This window comes from Megascapheus bottae, chromosome 5, assembly GCF_031878675.1.
Source record: "Megascapheus bottae isolate mThoBot1 chromosome 5, mThoBot2.hap1, whole genome shotgun sequence".
Taxonomy (NCBI): domain Eukaryota; kingdom Metazoa; phylum Chordata; class Mammalia; order Rodentia; family Geomyidae; genus Megascapheus; species Megascapheus bottae.
The window spans coordinates 83,022,294-83,038,808 of record NC_143513.1 but is presented as its reverse complement, the minus strand read 5'-3'; the positions used below and the strand labels follow the sequence as shown (position 1 = coordinate 83,038,808).

At 44.6% G+C, this 16,515-nt stretch overlaps 1 protein-coding gene across 8 annotated transcripts in view; it reads right to left on the bottom strand.

Moving 5' to 3' along the window:
• Window positions 1–1,347: 1,347 nt before the first annotated feature.
• Window positions 1,348–16,515, bottom strand: part of Actr3b (actin related protein 3B) — a 56,875-nt gene continuing 41,707 nt past the window's right edge. For 6 of the 8 annotated variants that reach the window (XM_090333592.1, XM_090333591.1, XM_090333585.1 and 3 more), the window contains 3 exons: window positions 3,974–4,099; window positions 3,286–3,369; window positions 1,348–2,148 (listed from right to left, as the gene is read on the bottom strand). In XM_090333592.1, coding sequence (XP_090189718.1) covers window positions 2,053–2,148; window positions 3,286–3,369; window positions 3,974–4,099 — 306 coding nt within the window. In that variant the 3' untranslated portion in view covers window positions 1,348–2,052. Of the gene's footprint in view, window positions 2,149–3,285; window positions 3,370–3,973; window positions 4,100–10,737; window positions 10,836–11,156; window positions 11,245–16,515 lie in introns of those variants that run through there. The other 2 variants (XM_090333588.1, XM_090333589.1) reach the window with 2 other exon arrangements.

Here is a 16,515-nt window from a genome sequence, read left to right as displayed (position 1 = left end):
AAATATCACAAGCCTTTCTGCACATTATTAATTTAAGCTTTAAAAAGTTGTTTTAAAAAATATCTATTGAGGGGCCGGGAGTTTGGCCTAGTGGTTAAAGTGCTTGCCTAGCATGCATGAAGACCCGGGTTCAATTCCTCGGTACCACATACATAGAAAAAAGCCAGAAGTGGTGCTGAGGCTCAAGTGGTAGAGCTCTAGCCTTGAGAAAGTCCAAGGACAGTGCTCAGGCCCTGAGTTCAAGCCCCACAACTGGGGCTTGAAGGAAGGAAGGAAGAAGGGAGGGAGGGAGGGAGGGAGGGAGGGAGGGAGGGAGGGAAGGAAGGAAGGAAGGAAGGAAGGAAGGAAGGAAGGAAGGAAGGAAGGAAGGAAGGAAGAGAGCGAGCAAGCAGAGAGGGGATGGGAGGAGAGAAAGGAGGACAAAAACATGAGAAGGGGTATCAATGCGTGTGAAGTGATACACCTACTACCTGGCAAATGTAACTGTAACCCTTCTATACATTACCCCAATAATAAAAAATACAATAAAATTATTTTTAAAAGTCTATTGATTACTTCCAAGGTTCAATGTAGTGTTACTGCTTATCCATTCTCTCTCTCTCTCTCTCTCTCTCTCTCTCTCTCTCTCTCTCTCTCTCTCTCTCTCCCTCTCTCCCTCCCTCCCTCCCTCCCTCCCTCCCTTCCTCCTTCTCTTCCCCCTCCAAAGAATACTGGGAATTGAACTCAGAACCTGTACTTGCTAGGCAGGCACTATACCAGTAGAGTCACACCCACAGCCCCACAGCCCTTTGTCTGTTCTCTTATTTGACTTGGTTCTCTGTGGCCACAGCCCTCACTCTTCCTTATCTACTCCTATGAAGTCATTTGACATCTGCTTTCCCACATAGTTGGTTTTTTTCCATTTCTGTAGATGAGAATTAGGAGGTTCCAAGTTTAAGGGCAGTCCTGGCAAAAAGTTCAGAAGAGCCCTTTCTCACCAATAAAAAGCTGAGTATAGTGGCAAGTACTTGTCAAAGCAGCTACATGGGAACATAACTAGGAGACTAACCGCTGAGGATGACTCAGGAAAAAAAAATTATAATCCTACTTAAAAGTAATGAAAGCAAAAAAGTGATTGTATATAAAGATTCCCTTCTTGAATACCTGTTTGTTAAACACATCATTTGAAATATGATGTAAAAATCAAAGTTAATAAATTCTTTAATAAAAAAAATGGCTAGAAGTGTGGCTCACATGGTAGAGCACATGCTAGAGAGCAAAAGGCCCGGAGTTCAACCCTAGTACCATTAAGAGTGAAACACAAAGTATGAAAAGAGATCAAAGGAGTACCACACTCATCAGGAAGAATTTACAAAGATTCTAACAGCTTTTATTATACCAGTGCAAGCAAGTATTTCATCCAGCACTCACCAATGTTAAACCAGCATCTTCTATGAAATAGTTCAGAAAGCGCAAACAAAAACAGAGACACATTATCTATAATAACCTCATACAATACCATTTGATGTTCAGATTTTACATAACGCCAATAAAGTACAGTTTTCTAGCAAACAGGTGGCAAAAAGTTTGCTGCTTTGTTTTGTTTGCCTATAAACACATCAGAACATGCCTCACATGGAAAACTACGACAACACTCCATGACACCAACATCTCCCGGGCTTAGTGCCAACCAGCTGTGCCAATACCATAAGATACAAAATGATAGGAAATATAAACATCCATTTGTATTTCAAGTTTAGAACATTTTATTTACAAAAATGAGCTGGGGGGATAAGAGCTTCCAGCCACGGGTATCCTGGGTGAACTACTTAGCGCCTTTTTCCTCTAATGCTTCACAAATTTGTGTTTGGATTCCTTCACAACTTAATTGAGAACAAGAAGCTGGGAGGGGAGATGGGAGGGACGTGGGCACAGAGCAGCCACACATAGACATGGCTTTACAGGAAGGCTGCGCTGACCCCATGCACTGGGCGTGCCGCAGGGTGGGCTCTGAGCCACGCTCCTCTGGGCTCTGAAGGACACTTGTTCCCAGCATGACACTGCCCAATGACGCTAAGACATGACTCCGAAGACAGGGTTGTGGCGGCAGATGCTGGGGCCATACTCTTCATAGTCCCTCTTGGTGTGACAGACCTGGAAGAACTCGGGCTGGAGAGGCAGAGACAGACCAAGACAGAAGTACTCAGAGGAAATGGATGAAATCAATTGCTACACGCGAGCGATTCTCCTTACCCAGAGCCCATCCTGTCCTCTACACCGCTGTAGTAGAGCACTAATCCACCTCTCTGATGTACTAACCTACCAAACAGGAGTTTATTTCATTTTTAGAAAGAAATGTGTAAGATGGCCCCTGGTGGTTCACACACACAATCCCAGCTTCTCAGAAGGCTGAGATCTGAGGATTGCAGTTCCAAGTCAAACCAGACAGAAAAGTCTGTGAGATTCTTATCTCCAATTAATCACAGAAAAGGCTGGAAGTAGCACTGTGGCTCAAGTGGTGAAGTGCTAGCCTTGAGCTCAGGGAGAGCACTCAAGCTCAGAATTCAAACCCCAGGACCAGCCAAAAGAAAACAAAAAGCAAGAAAAGGCCGGGTGCAGGGGCTCACACCTGTAATCCTAGCTACTCAGGAGACTGAGATCTGAGAATCGCAGTTCAAAGCCAGCCCAGGCACTCTTATCTCCAATTAACCACTAGAAAACCAGAAGTGACTCAAGTGGTAGAGTGATAGCCTTGAGCTGAAGAGCTCAGGGACAGCACCCAGGCCCAGAGTCCAAGCCCCATGACTGACCAAAAAAAAAGGGGGGGGGGGCAAGAAAAGAAACATAAGAGATGATACTCATTATGTGACTTATGAAACTATAACCTCTCTGTATATCACTTTATAATAACAATAAAAAAATTTAAATGTATTCAGTCTGCATTTAAGACAATATATGTGGTGGCCTTAAATTAACAATGTATTTGTTACACACAAATTTGAATGATAAAAGTTGTAATTATTGGAGAAATCTCTGGGATTAATGACTATTCCATTTTTTAAATTACTTTTGGATTTCACTTACCCATGGTTTTCTGTGACCCCCTAATTAGCAAGGATAATTGCAAATTAACTGTGCAAGTTAAGTGATCATTAAAATATTTCTTCTATGGGATGGAATTAAACGTGTCTCTGTTTAAAGCAACATGAGTAGAACAAGTACTATTAACTTTCATGGGCAATGTTTATCTAAACTCAGCAGAGAATGCGAAAAACGAAAAACAGAATTGTCTAGAAGGGGACTTACAGTTGAGGCAAGCATGGAACCTCCAAACCACACGGCATAGCGCTGCATATGATGTGTGATCACCTGGACCTCCACAGGCTTAGGCTGGAAAAGAGCAATTCTAGTCAGAGCCATTAATCCCTTTCACTAACAGCAGCCACTGACAAGACAATGTCTTTCTCTCAGGCCGACTTCCTTCCACCTGAAAGGTGTAGGGCCTTCCTCACCCTCAGTCAAGGTGCCCTCTGGAAGCACCAACCACTCTCCAGCCCTCTGGATGAGGAACAGAGCAGGCCTGGCCAGTGGAGATCATTTCCTTACTGTGAACACAACTTCAAGCCCCTAACCTAACTTATGACCATGTGAATTAGGCTGTTTAACCCTAAAAGAACTGCCCTTTTTCCAGGGTAGTCAGGGGGCCTTCGTCCTTACTCTCACTTCCCTCCCAAAGCCAACCATGCCCCTCGAAAATTCCCATGTGGGAGGAACACGCTGAAAGTCCCCGCTCCTGTGGGATATAAAGACTGTCTCCATGGCACCTGGCTATGGCATGCCTCACCCCTTACCACACAGAAGATGGCAGGCACATGCACTGGGACAGCAAGACATGGGCGCTGCCGCTCAGGAATGGCCAGAAGACAGCCAGGAGCAGACCTAGGCTGTGCTGTCTCCTGAGAGCTGCCTGACCAAGACACAGACAGCCTCCTACCTTTATCCTGCCACCACTGAGCTCCTCACTCAGCTTCAGCCTGGCATCCACCACTCTTTTTAAATCTCTTTGCAGTCGACGTCCAAAATCCCGGAACATTGTCGAGCCTCCCGAAAGAACGACATTCTACAAAACACAAGTGGAGGGTGGCTGTGGATGGGCTGTTGACCCCTGGTGATCTCACAACAGAAATCCCATTTCCAACCATCTAACCACTTGTGTGGTGAAAGCAGCTAATGGAATAGAAAAGTGTGACAACAGGCTGTCGTTTTTCTTCGATTATAACAGAGTGGAAACCAAGACCACTTCCTCCATTGCTCCTCTGGGCTAGGCAGAACCCCTACAAAGATGACCAAAAGCCTAAACGTACTAAGCAAATTGTGACATACTGACTTAGACCTTCTATATGTCTTACCTTAATAATTACTGGGATGAAGTCTTTACTCCAAATGCCTGGAGAAATACTTTCAGACACTGCCCACCTCACCCAGAACACTCAGCTTCTGCCACGTGGCCACCTGAATGACCATCACCCATCCGACGCTGAGGAGCACTGTATTCTACTGAAGGCCATTTAAAACAAGGAAAATGATACCACTCTGACTGAGCTCTCTAACAGAAAATGCCATTTGAGAAAAACGAAGGATGTAAAAGTCACTGTCCAAGTAGCTGAGGGAGCCTTCTTCACAGTCCTCAAGCCCTGCCCTTGCCTACCTTCGAAGCAGCCCTGAGGGACTACAGCCCTGCCCAAGGCCAGCACCCTCCCAGCCAGCAAGCCCTCACTACATTTATGGGGACAGAGGAACACAACGGAACAGAGAGAACACTTTGCTCCCCTGGGAACCTAGTCCAGGATTTGGGGAAAGGCCCAGCCTGTGCACTGCAGCCCTCAGGAAAGACACACACACAGATGGACAAAAGGATCCTTTCCCTGGACTCCTGCAACAGCAGCACAGGCCCCAGGCCCAGATGTAGGATTGAGCACAAGTGGCAGGGAAGGAGTAGGGCCATGGGACACCACCAGATCAGCTCTCCTGCCCCATAGAGACCTACACAAGCCGTACCGGCTCCAGTCACTGAGCTCAAGAAGACTGTCACAGAATGAAGCTCTGCAAGAGCCCTGTGCCAAGAGAAATGACCATTGTCAAGTGGTTGACAGTGGCCTCAGGCATTTTTTTTCCTTAAAGGAGGCCTGGGGTTGGCCTTCAGGAGAGGCTGGTTCTAGACAAACCTTCCTGGCCTCTACAGGATTCGGGAAGCTGGAGTCCTGACTGGTCTCTTGGAGCTTCCCTCAGCTAGTCAAAGAAACCCTGATGAACAGGGGCCCCTAAGTGGGCCCTTCCAGCCAGCGCCTTCCTACCCTCAGACACATTCAACACACCTGCCGATGGTTCTCCACTACCAGAAGTGCCCATCAGTCCTCCCCCACCAACTGCCCTGAGAGAATACTGGCTGCTGCCAATGTCTTTCCTGGAAACAAGGTCTTCTGAAGTCCCCATTACCCAGATGCCTTGGGCCTTGGGTCCTGAGCACTACTGATTGACTAAGTGTTAAATCTAGGTCCTCCACGCCCATAGCCCATCCCCAGATCAACACTAGAGATGAGCAATGCTGTCTTCTGTTGCCATGTGGGAAATGACTTAGAAACCACATGAGACTGTCAGAGCCCAAGGAGGCCAAGGGAACATCAGGCAGACACTCAGTCCTGGGGTGGCCCTCCAGTGAGGCACCTCCAATCAGGTGAATTAATAAGTGTCCTGCAGTAATGTTAGCTGTTAGTCGAATTGCTAGGGCTAGCTACTGATGTCACCAGAAGGTGAGGGTGGCTGGAATAAGACCCTGCCCAGACAATCTCATGGCTACATGAGTATCAAACTGTAAACCACTGCTGCTGTTCCAATCTTGATATTTCATCTACTAATATTACTTTGTTTTTTTTTCTCTGCATTCCATGATCCAGTTAGGTTTTACAATTACTTGTCATACTTCTGCAATGATTTTTTTAAAATTAAAACGTAATTCAGGGCTTAGAAGTCCTAGGTTTGATTCTCAGTACCACATAAACAAAAAAATAATTTGCTGAAAAAACTTGAAAAAGAAACTTAAATTTTTAAAAAATTATACATTTTTTAAAAACAATTCATTGGCGTATGAAAATACCCATTACTATACTTCTGAAGCAATGCAAGATCTTTAGTACCTTCAAAGATATAGTACACAAGATTTGTGTTTTTAGTGTATTCACAATCATAAAGGTAACACTATGCATATGCAGTAAAATAACTTCAGACCCAGTTGCAATGGGCTCCAGCAGAGAAAGACAGTCTTTGAGCAAGAGTAATAGATATCCAGGGGAGACAAATGAACATTTACTTATTACTTTACTTCACATACACAGATTAACTCAAAATGGACAGGGTAAGTAAAAGTACAGTTTAAAAGCTATAGATTTTCTAAAACTGTATTTTAAAACTAACTGAGGACAGGCAGAAACTTTTTATGTACTACATAAAAAACATGAACCATACAAAAGAAAAAATTGATAAGTTGGACTTCATAAATACTCCAAAACACTTCCTTTCTCCAAAAGACGTTAATTAACTTGGGCCAGGTATTTGGCCTAGTGGTAGAGTGCTTGCATAACATGCACAAAGACCCACGTTCGATTCCTCAGTACCATATACATAGAAAAAGCTGGAAGTGGTTCTGTGGCTCAAGTGGCAGAGCTCTATCCTTGAGAGAGCCTAAGGACAGTGCTCAGGCCTTGAGTTCAAGTGCCAGAACTGGCAAAAAAAAAAAAAAGACATTAACTAAGATAGAGCACCGGTGGCTCATATCTGTAATCCTAATTATTAAGGTGACTTAAGGCCTGATGATCTCAGTTAGAAGACAGCTGGGGCACACAAAGACTCTGATCTCAGATTAGCCATTAAAAACAAAGTTTAAGTGAAAAACAAAGCACAAGGCTTTTTTGTACCAGCACAAGAGAAAAGGGGGAAAAAAGTAAGAAAATGAAAAGATAAGTCACAGACTAGGAAAAACATATCTGTCATATATACATATGACAAAAGACCTGTACCACAGCTCAAAACCTATGTACATAAGGTCATATAGGGTGAGACTAAATGAAATGAACTCTAGGCTATAGAAACAAAAGGTTTATCATGTGTGATTGTTGTTCTTAATGTACTGTTATTTCTCTTCCCTTTTTTTTACCCTTATGGTTAATCTCATGTTGTACTGTATCTGTTTATTTTTTTTATTTGAAATAGGGAAGAGAAGGGGGGAAAACAAGATGATTGGGAGAGGGTAGGGGAGGGAAAGGGGGACAAAAACATGAGAAGGGGTATCAATGTTTGAGAAGTAATGCACCTACTACTCTAGAAAATATGAAGAATGAGCAATGGCAGAAGATCATACAGGTTATCTTCCTAGTGGCTCAGGTCTATAATCCTAGTTACTCAGGAGACTGACATCTGAGGATCAAAGTTTGAAGACAGTTCAGGTGATCAAAACCAAGAGACTCATCTCCAATTAACCAGCAAAAAGCTAGTGTGAAGGAGTAATTCAACTGGCAAACTGCCAACTGTCATCAAAAAAGTCATCAAAGATACAAGGCCCTGAGTTCAAGTCTCATCAATGGTACAAAATAAAAAGATAAAGAAGATATAAGTACACAATAGATGATTGATAATATTGGTATTTGGAATCGCAAGAACATAATGTACCGCCTACCAAATTTGGGCTAAGATCAGAACAATGGAGTTTTTATAGATTATTAATGGGCATATAAATGGTATAACCACTTTGAACAAAGATGCACAGTTATCATAAAATTGACCATACTCAGCTGGGCGTGGTGACTCACATCTGTAATCCTAGCTACTCAGTAGGCTGAGATCTGAGGATCATGGTTCAAAGCCAGGCCGGGCAATACAAAAATACAAAACCAAGTGAGAGTGAGATTCTTATCTCCAATTAATCACTAGAAAATGGGAAGTGGGCCTTGGCTCAAGGGTAGGATGGTTGCCTTGATCTGAAGAGTTCAGGAACAGCGCCCAGACCCAGGAGTAGGGTGGTAGCCTTGAGCTGAAGAGCTCAGGAACAGCACCAAGGCCAGAGTTCAAGCCCCATGACCCAAAAATTTAAAAAAAAATGACCATACTCTTAATCATGTGAAAGAGCTATTGCATCCCTAGGTATTTACTCAAGGAAAATAAACTTAATAGCATTTGGATAGACGTCCAAATTCCCAAAACACATTTTCAAAAACTAGAAACACAAAAATCGCCACCAGCAAGAAAATGGATACTCTGTGTTATGCCCATACTCTGGAATGGTGCTCCTCAATTAAAGAAAGTACCAGCTGGGTAAAACAAGCCAAAAAAAAACAGCTCACATTGTGCGATCCCATCTATACAAAACTCTAGGAAGCTGGATCCATTCCCAGAGGCAGGGATCCCACCAGAGCACTCCTGCTCTGGGGAAGGGAAGAGACTGGCAGGGGGAGGAGCTGCTGGCAGTGGTGAGAGGGGGAGTATACTTCAACATCCAAAGCAGCCATGTCCTACACCCTAACCCTACAATGTTCATTATCCCTATAGTTGTTTGCGAACTCTCTCTAAACTATTCAAATAGGCTCACTGAATGATATGCTTAACCTGCATCTCAAAGATGAACTCTTGATAATGCATGACCTCATAGAAGAGGTAACACTGCACTGTGGGCAGTGACAAGAAGGAAGCCCTTCTTCATATGTTTGCTCACACATTTGCAGCTGTCCATGGTCTCTAACCTCATTTTCTTAATGCACTGCACCACTATGAGGAAGCAAGATCAAAATAAACCACCTGGGTAGCCTTGAGCTGAAGAGCTCAGGGACAGTACCCAGGCAGGAGATTAAGCCCCATGACCCACAAAATAATAATAATAATAATAATAATAATAATAATAATAATAATAATAATAATAAACAAACCACCCAATTTAACACCCTTAACATTTAACCTCTAAGAGTTGCTATGGCTTTGAGTTCCCAAATGTCAATGTGAACCAGCAAAGTCAACAGATCACAGGGTCTTGCTGGAAGAAGCTGTCCCATGAATTCTAGCTCTGCTGACCAGTGGATCTTCTCTTCCACACAGGAGGAAGAGGAGAGTGTCAGTGCCCTGGGCATGTAACTGCTCTGGTCAACATTGGTCCCCTGAGCAGGGACCATGGCTGCTGTCCATGTAGTACACACAGTGAGCCCTGAGGCCCGGAAGAGCACAAAGCTGCGTGGATCCTGTATACATCAGAAGCAAGCAGGAGAACTATGCAAATACTTACTAACCATAATGTATACTGCACCAAGTCAGGCTCTAAGAAATGGCTTTGCCTGCCAGAAATCTGAAGTATGAGGAAGGAAACAAGTACAAGGTAACTTTAAAAAGATTAAGAGCCGGAGAGTTTGGCCCAGTGGTAGAGTGCTTGCCTAGCATGCTCAAAGACCCGTGTTAGATTCCTCGGTATCACATATACATAGAAAAAGCCAGAAATGTACTGTGGCTCAGATGGTAGAGCTCTAGCCTTGAGAAAGCCAAGGACAGTGCTCAGGTCCTCAGTTCAAGCCCAAGGACTAGCAGGAAAAAAAAAGATTAAGAAACATTTAACTAGGGGAGGGAAATGGGGACAAAAACATGAGAAGGGGGGCCGGGAGTTTGGCCTAGTGGTTAAAGTGCTTGCCTAGCATGCATGAAGACCCGGGTACGATTCCTCGGTACCACATACATAGAAAAAAGCCGGAAGTGGTGCTGAGGCTCAAGTGGTAGAGCTCTAGCCTTGAGAAAGTCCAAGGACAGTGCTCAGGCCCTGAGCTCTAGCCCAGGACTGGCAAAAAAAAAAAAAAAAAAAAAATGAGAAGGGGGAGCAGTGATTGCTAAGTAATGAACCTTCTATCTGGCGAATATCATGTAACCCTTCTATTAATTACAATAAAAAAAAACCCTAGGCAATAAAAAAGAGAAACATTGACCTAGCCAGCTGACAGTGGCTCCTGCTTATAATACAAGGCTCTCCAAAGGTGGAGATCGATCTGGAGGATGGTAATTCTAAACCAAGCTGGATGGAAAAGCTCATTCAACTCCATCTCCAAAATAACCAGCAAAAAGAGGGTTGGAGGGATAGTGTAAGTGGCAGGCTGCCAGCCTAACAAGCACAAAGCTCTGAATTCAAACACCCTAGGGGAAAAAGGAGGGAAGGGAAAGGGAGAGGAAAGGAGGGTCGAAGGGAGGCCTAAAGTCCTGCTCCACACAACATAACCCCGTTCTCCACATATGGACCTCAGCCTGGACCTGGTTTCACCAGTGCCAGGCAGAAAAGTCCAAAGGTGGCTGACATTCTCTATCACTCAGGACTTCTAGATCTGAAGCAAATGGTAAGCATTTCTTACTTTTCTGGGCTTCAGTCACCTCCACTGTACAATCACATTCCTAAAGAACTTGGAAAGAAATTACACGGGTGCTGCATAGTCAGCCCCGGCCCAGGGTCACACTGCAGAATGGGAACCAGAGGCACGACATCGGAACCCTCCTGAGTTCCCACTTCACCTCACCATCCACCCACAGGAGGACTGAGCAGAGGAGATCTGTACCCAATCTCGCCCCTTCCTAAGCCCCACCACTGTACACAGAGTACAGTGAGCTGGGTCTCCAAGCAGCTGTGGAGTAAATGAAGAACCACCTTCACCTTCACTCTGGGAGACCACCACTGTGCACCATCAAACATTCCGGGGCAGCCAAGGCAGACAATGCTATTTCTCTCTCATTTCTCCTAGGACATCTTCTTAGACCTCTCCCTGTTCCAGCAGCTTCCTGTGAACAGACTTCAAAATTCAACAGTGAGCCTCTCACTATGTGGCCCTGCCTCAGGAGAGCAGCCCTTCCCCACTCGTGTCAGCTGCATGTACCCTAAATAAACCCTGATTAGCCAAATGGCACCCTGCCCCTGGAAGCCAGTCTAGGAAAAATAATCTCCCATCTCCTAGCAGAACAAGACACGGTTTGTGCTTTAAACACTTCTACACCCAGAACAGTCTGGAAAGGAAGAATGAGTACTTTTTTTTTAAGTATTTGAAGGAAGAGGACAATTTTTTTGGGGTGGAGGGGACTTGCTCTATGTAGTCCAGGCTGGCCTTTAAACTTACTATGTAGTCCAGGCTGGCTTCAAACTTGTGATCCTCCCGCTTCTGCCTCCCAAGTGCTGGGATTACGGGCGTGTACCACCACGCCTGGCTGAAAAGGAACAAATTTTTACCTTTCATCATGATGCACATAAAAAAATATAGTCACAATTTTGAGGTTATAATGCCAAAACAAGAGAAATCCTTCTTCTCTCAATATTTAGATATAAAAGCACCCATTTCCTTCTCATCTTTATCCAAATTTATGAAAGTTTTCCACAAGGGAAGAAAAGAACCTTGCTTCTGCCCTCTGAACTCTCTCCTGCTAGGACCCTGTTCCTGGTACTTGAGAAAAAGAAATAAACCACACACAACCACACCCAAAGCCCCTCCACCAACTCTACAGGGGCAGGGGCATTATTACCAACACTGGCTGACTCTCAGGGAACATGCTTGATTAGCCTGAAGCCTGTCAGACCTTCCCAAGAGAGAGAGAGCAGGGTGAGGAGAAAACACACTCTTCCTGAACACATTCCCACCATTCCTCCTCAACCCAACCATATAGCTAGCTTGCATGAAAGTAAGACCTGTTTTCTCACTAGTCTTCTATGGATATCAACATGTTCCTAGAACTTGCTACTTAATTCAAGTCCAGTAGACTTGCTCTGGTTTATTAGTACTGTATCATGAAGGAGGGGGCGGAGGGGGGAGAAATAAAAGAAAAAAATTAAAGCTAATGAAATTACCAATAGTATATTCTCTTCTATTTTCATTTCAAAGTAAAGCAACAGCGCTTGATGACTCTATGACCATTAGCCTCTTAATCCATTTCCACATGGAAGAGAAAGTAAACATTTTCCTAAGGCAATCTTTTAAAAATGGTATCATAGCTGGGCACCAGCAGCAGCTGCTGTTATCTCACAGCTAAATGGCAGGCTGAGCTAGGAAGGACCACAGTTTGAGGCAGCCTGAGCAGGAAAATTCATGAGACCCCTGCTTAGTCATAGCTGGGCTCAGTGATACATGCCTGTCATCCCAACTATGTGAGAAGCTGAGATCAGGCTGAAAAGTCCACACGACTCCATCTCTATGAAGGGAAGTGGGATGTGGTAGCATGAGCCTGTGAAGCCAGCAATAACTGGAAGTCTGAAGATGATGATCACAGCTCAAGCAAGAAGACCCCATCTCAAAAGAAGCTAAGATCTGAGGATCAAGGTTCAAAGCCAGCCTAGACAGGAATATCCATGAAACTCTTTTTTATTTTTATTTTTGCCAGTCCTGCCTTGAACTCAGGGCCTGAGCACTGACCTTGAGCTTTCTCAAGCCACCATACCACTTCTGGCTTTTTCTGGGTATGTGGTACCAAGAAATTGAACCCAGGGCTTCATGCATGCTAGGCAGGCACTCTCTCATTAGGCCACACTCGCTCATTAGAAAGTGTTTCTGGAAGCTGAGCGTGGTGGCTCGTACCTGTAACCCTAGCTACTCAGGAAGCTGAGATCTGAGGATAAAGGTTCAAAGCTGGCGAGGGCACAAAAGGACCTGAGACTCTTATCTCCAGTTAACCTCTAGAAAACGGGAAGCAGGGCTTGGCTCAAGGGTAAGACGGTAGCCTTGAGCTGAAGAGCTCAGGAATAATGCTCAGGCCCAGAGTTCAAGTCCCATAACCCACAAGAAAAAAAAAAAAGAAAAAGAAAATGTTTCTGGAGTCTTAATTACTAACCAAGTGCTCACAGAATAATTTTAAGTGAACGCAAAGGTTATAAAATATATCCATCTACATCTTTGCATTTCTAGACAATAAAAGAAAAAGTAACAACTGACAGTAAATGATAACAGAAAGACTTCTGCTATCTTTATTAAGGCTTGTGGTCTATCTCAAGTTTTCTAAACTCAACATGCATTTTTTTTTGCCAGTCGTGGGGCTTGAACTCAGGGCCTGAACACTGTCCTTGGACTTTTCTCAAGGCTAGTGCTCTACCGGTTGGCTAACAGCACCACTTGCAGCTTTTTTCTATGTATGTGGTCCGAAGAATCAAACCCGGATCTTCATGCATGCTAGGCAAGCACTACCACTAGGCCAAATTCCCGGCCTAACATGCATTTTCAAGCAGAATTAATGATCTTTGCTCACCCTGAGTATAACTCTCCTATACTGGTTTTTACAATGCATCTTGCTGCAAAGATGTCATGAACTGATTAAGTTCATATGCTGCGTTAAAAAAAAAAAAATTGCCAGTCCTCGGGCTTGAACTCTGAGGTGCGGGTACTATCCCTGACCTTCTTTTGCTCAAGGCCAGTTCTCTATCACTTGAACCACCGTGCCACTTCTGGCCGTTTTTTCTGAGTAGTTTATTGGAGATAACAGTCTTATGGATTTTCCTGCCCCAGGGCTGGCTTCGAACCAGGATCTTCAGATATAAGCCTCCTGAGTAGCTAGAAGTACAGGCATGAGCTGTCAGCGCCTGGCTGCCAAGTAGTTTTCAGGAGTTCTCAATGACTACGACAGGACCTACCTTGTTGTGTCCATGTGTACTTTATAGTATTAAATAAAAGTTTTTGTTTTAAGTCAACTCTGCAAATCTCTGTCTCTATACTGATAAAGAATACCATAGTACATACAATCATAAATACCACACAAAACTAGATGGGTCTACTAAAATTTACGCCAAAAGGATTTAAAATAAAATCTGGGGGCTGGGCGTTTGGCCTAGTGGTAGAGTGCTTGCCTAGCATGCACAAAGACCCAGGTTCGATTCCTCGGTACCACATACATAGAAAAAAGCCGGAAGTGGTGCTGAGGCTCAAGTGGTAGAGCTCCAGCCTTGAGAAAGTCCAAGGACAGAGCTCAGACCCTGAGCTCAAGCTCAGGACTGGCCAAAAAAGAAAGAAAGAAAGAAATGTACATCAATAGCAAATTCATTCACTAAAATCTATCTAATATGGTGCTTTCCTCTCCTGTAATGTTAGGAGCACTTTGTGCTACAGGTGCACTTCTTGATTCCATTTGACGGACACACAGTGCCACCTTTCAGCCACTATGTGCAACCACAGTTTCGATGGTAATGCTCACAGGAGTAGCTCAATGCTACAAAGCTTCCTGGCTCCATCCCCAGCACTGGGGACATACTATAGGCCCTGGCACTGCTCTTCCAGGCTCCACTCAAGTCCCTGATACCCCAAGCACCCTTCTACACCCCTATCAGGTTGCGTTCCATACTTGCCTAAGGCCCTCAATGTCCTCCTACGTGAGGCCACTCTAGATGGTCTAGGAATCCCAGCTAGCACACAGTGACTTCCATGCCCCCTCCTGTGTGTCCCCCAACATCTGGCCCCCAGCACGTATCATTCCATGTTCAAAGATTAGGTACAGTGATGCTGGATTTCCTTCCATTTCCTTCCTTTCAATTCCCTTGGCTCCACAGACTCTTTCCACTGCCTAGAATCCCTGTCTTCCCTCTGAACAGACCACACCAACCTCCAGTCCTGGGCTGAGCTGTCCCACAGCATCGTCATCCATGCCACTTACACGGGTATAAATTAAAATTAAGGAATGTTTTAAATGCTGCGGTTCAGTTTAAAGACTAAACATGACACATGACTGGTGCAGCAGACTGATGCCACCAATGCGGCATGCATGTAGAACACTGGCCCCAAGAAGTCTCCTACAATGCCAGTCCACTCCTCACACCCCCACCCCCGCCCACAGCATGCAGCTGCCCGTCTGGTGCTCTGCAGTGCTCCAGACTCAGGGCTGTCAAGGCACTGGCACATCACCCATCACGCCTTTATCATTCACTTACTACAGGAGGCCTTTTGGTTGTTTTTGTTTTTTATCAATACCAGGGTTTGAACACAGGGCTTCGAGCTTGTTTGGCTTGCTGGCATCCTACCGATTAATTAGAGATGGATTCTGGTTCTTCCGCTCAGGAAGGTTTCAACCCACAATCCTCTGGATCTCAGCCTAATAAGCAGTTGAGGTCACAGGCATGAGCCACCAATGATCAGGCTGCACTAGTCCCTTAAAAGTTATCCACTGGGGGAAGTGGCATTGTGGCTCAAGGATAGGGCAGTAGCCTTGAGCTAACAAGCTCAAGGACAGCACCCAGGCCCAGAGTTCATGACCGACAAAAAAAAAAAAGTTATCCACTGGGGATCCAGTGCAGTGGCTCACGCCCTGTAATCCCAGCTACACAGGAGGCTGAGACCTGAGAATCACATTTCAAAGCCAGCCCAGGCAAGAAAGTCTGTGGGACTCTAACCTTTAATTAACTACCAAAAAGCTGGAAGCAGAGTTGGGACTCAAGTGATAGAGTACTAGCTCTGAGCAAAAAAGCTCAAGGACAACACCCAGATCTTGACAGTACCAGAACAACAAAAAAGTTCTCCACTGGGCAAACACATAGCTTTCACCAGGTTTCTCTCTCAGTAAGTCAAAAAATAAATCTTCCATTTATGACAGTAGTTAAGAAGTATCCATTAAAAGTTATAGGAAGGGTTCGGGAGTGTGGCCTAGTGGAAGAGTGTTCACCTAGCATGCACAAAGATCCAGGTTCTATTCCTCAGTATCACAGAGGTAGCAAAAAGCCAGAGTGGTGTTGTGGCTCAAGTGGTAGAGTTCTAGCCTTGAGAAAACCCAAGGAGAGTGCTCAGGCTCTGAGCTCAAGCCCAGGAATGAATGAATGAATGAATGAATAAATAAGTAGGAGGGAGGGAGGGAGGGAGGAAGGAAGGGGGGCTCGTTGAGTTGGAGACATTGCTCAGGTAGTACAGTTTTAGCCAATGAGCAAAAGCAAATAACAAATAATGAGTTCAAATCCTGGCTCAGACGAGGGAGAAGGAGAGGGAAGGGGAGAGAGGGAGAGAGTGAGAAAGGGAGACAGAGGGAGAGGGAGGGAGAGAGAGGGAGGGAGAGAGAGGGAGGGAGAGAGAGGGAGAGAGAGAGAGCGGGAGAGAGAGAGGGAGAGGGAGAGAGGGAGAGGGAGAGAGGGAGAGAGAGTGCTCTACCTGCTACCCTGCCCAGACCAGAACAGCTACCTTTCATCTGCTCAAGAATTCAACCAGGATTTCAGCTGACAAAGGGCCTATTTGAAAAAGATAAGAGGTTAGGGATATAACTAAGGTAGTCTTGCTTAGCATGCAGAAGGCCCTGGGTTCAATTCTTAGCACATAAAAGGGAAAGGAAAAATGGAAAGGGAAAGGATCAAATCAATTATATAAACTTATCTAATCTTGTTTCAAATATTAAAGACATCTGAACCTATTAAACATTAATAAGAAATTATATATACACACACATTTGCTTTGCAACATGTGTTTTCTGATTTAAAAGGCAATGAGAAAATTATATACATGTCCATATCTATATATATCACACATATGG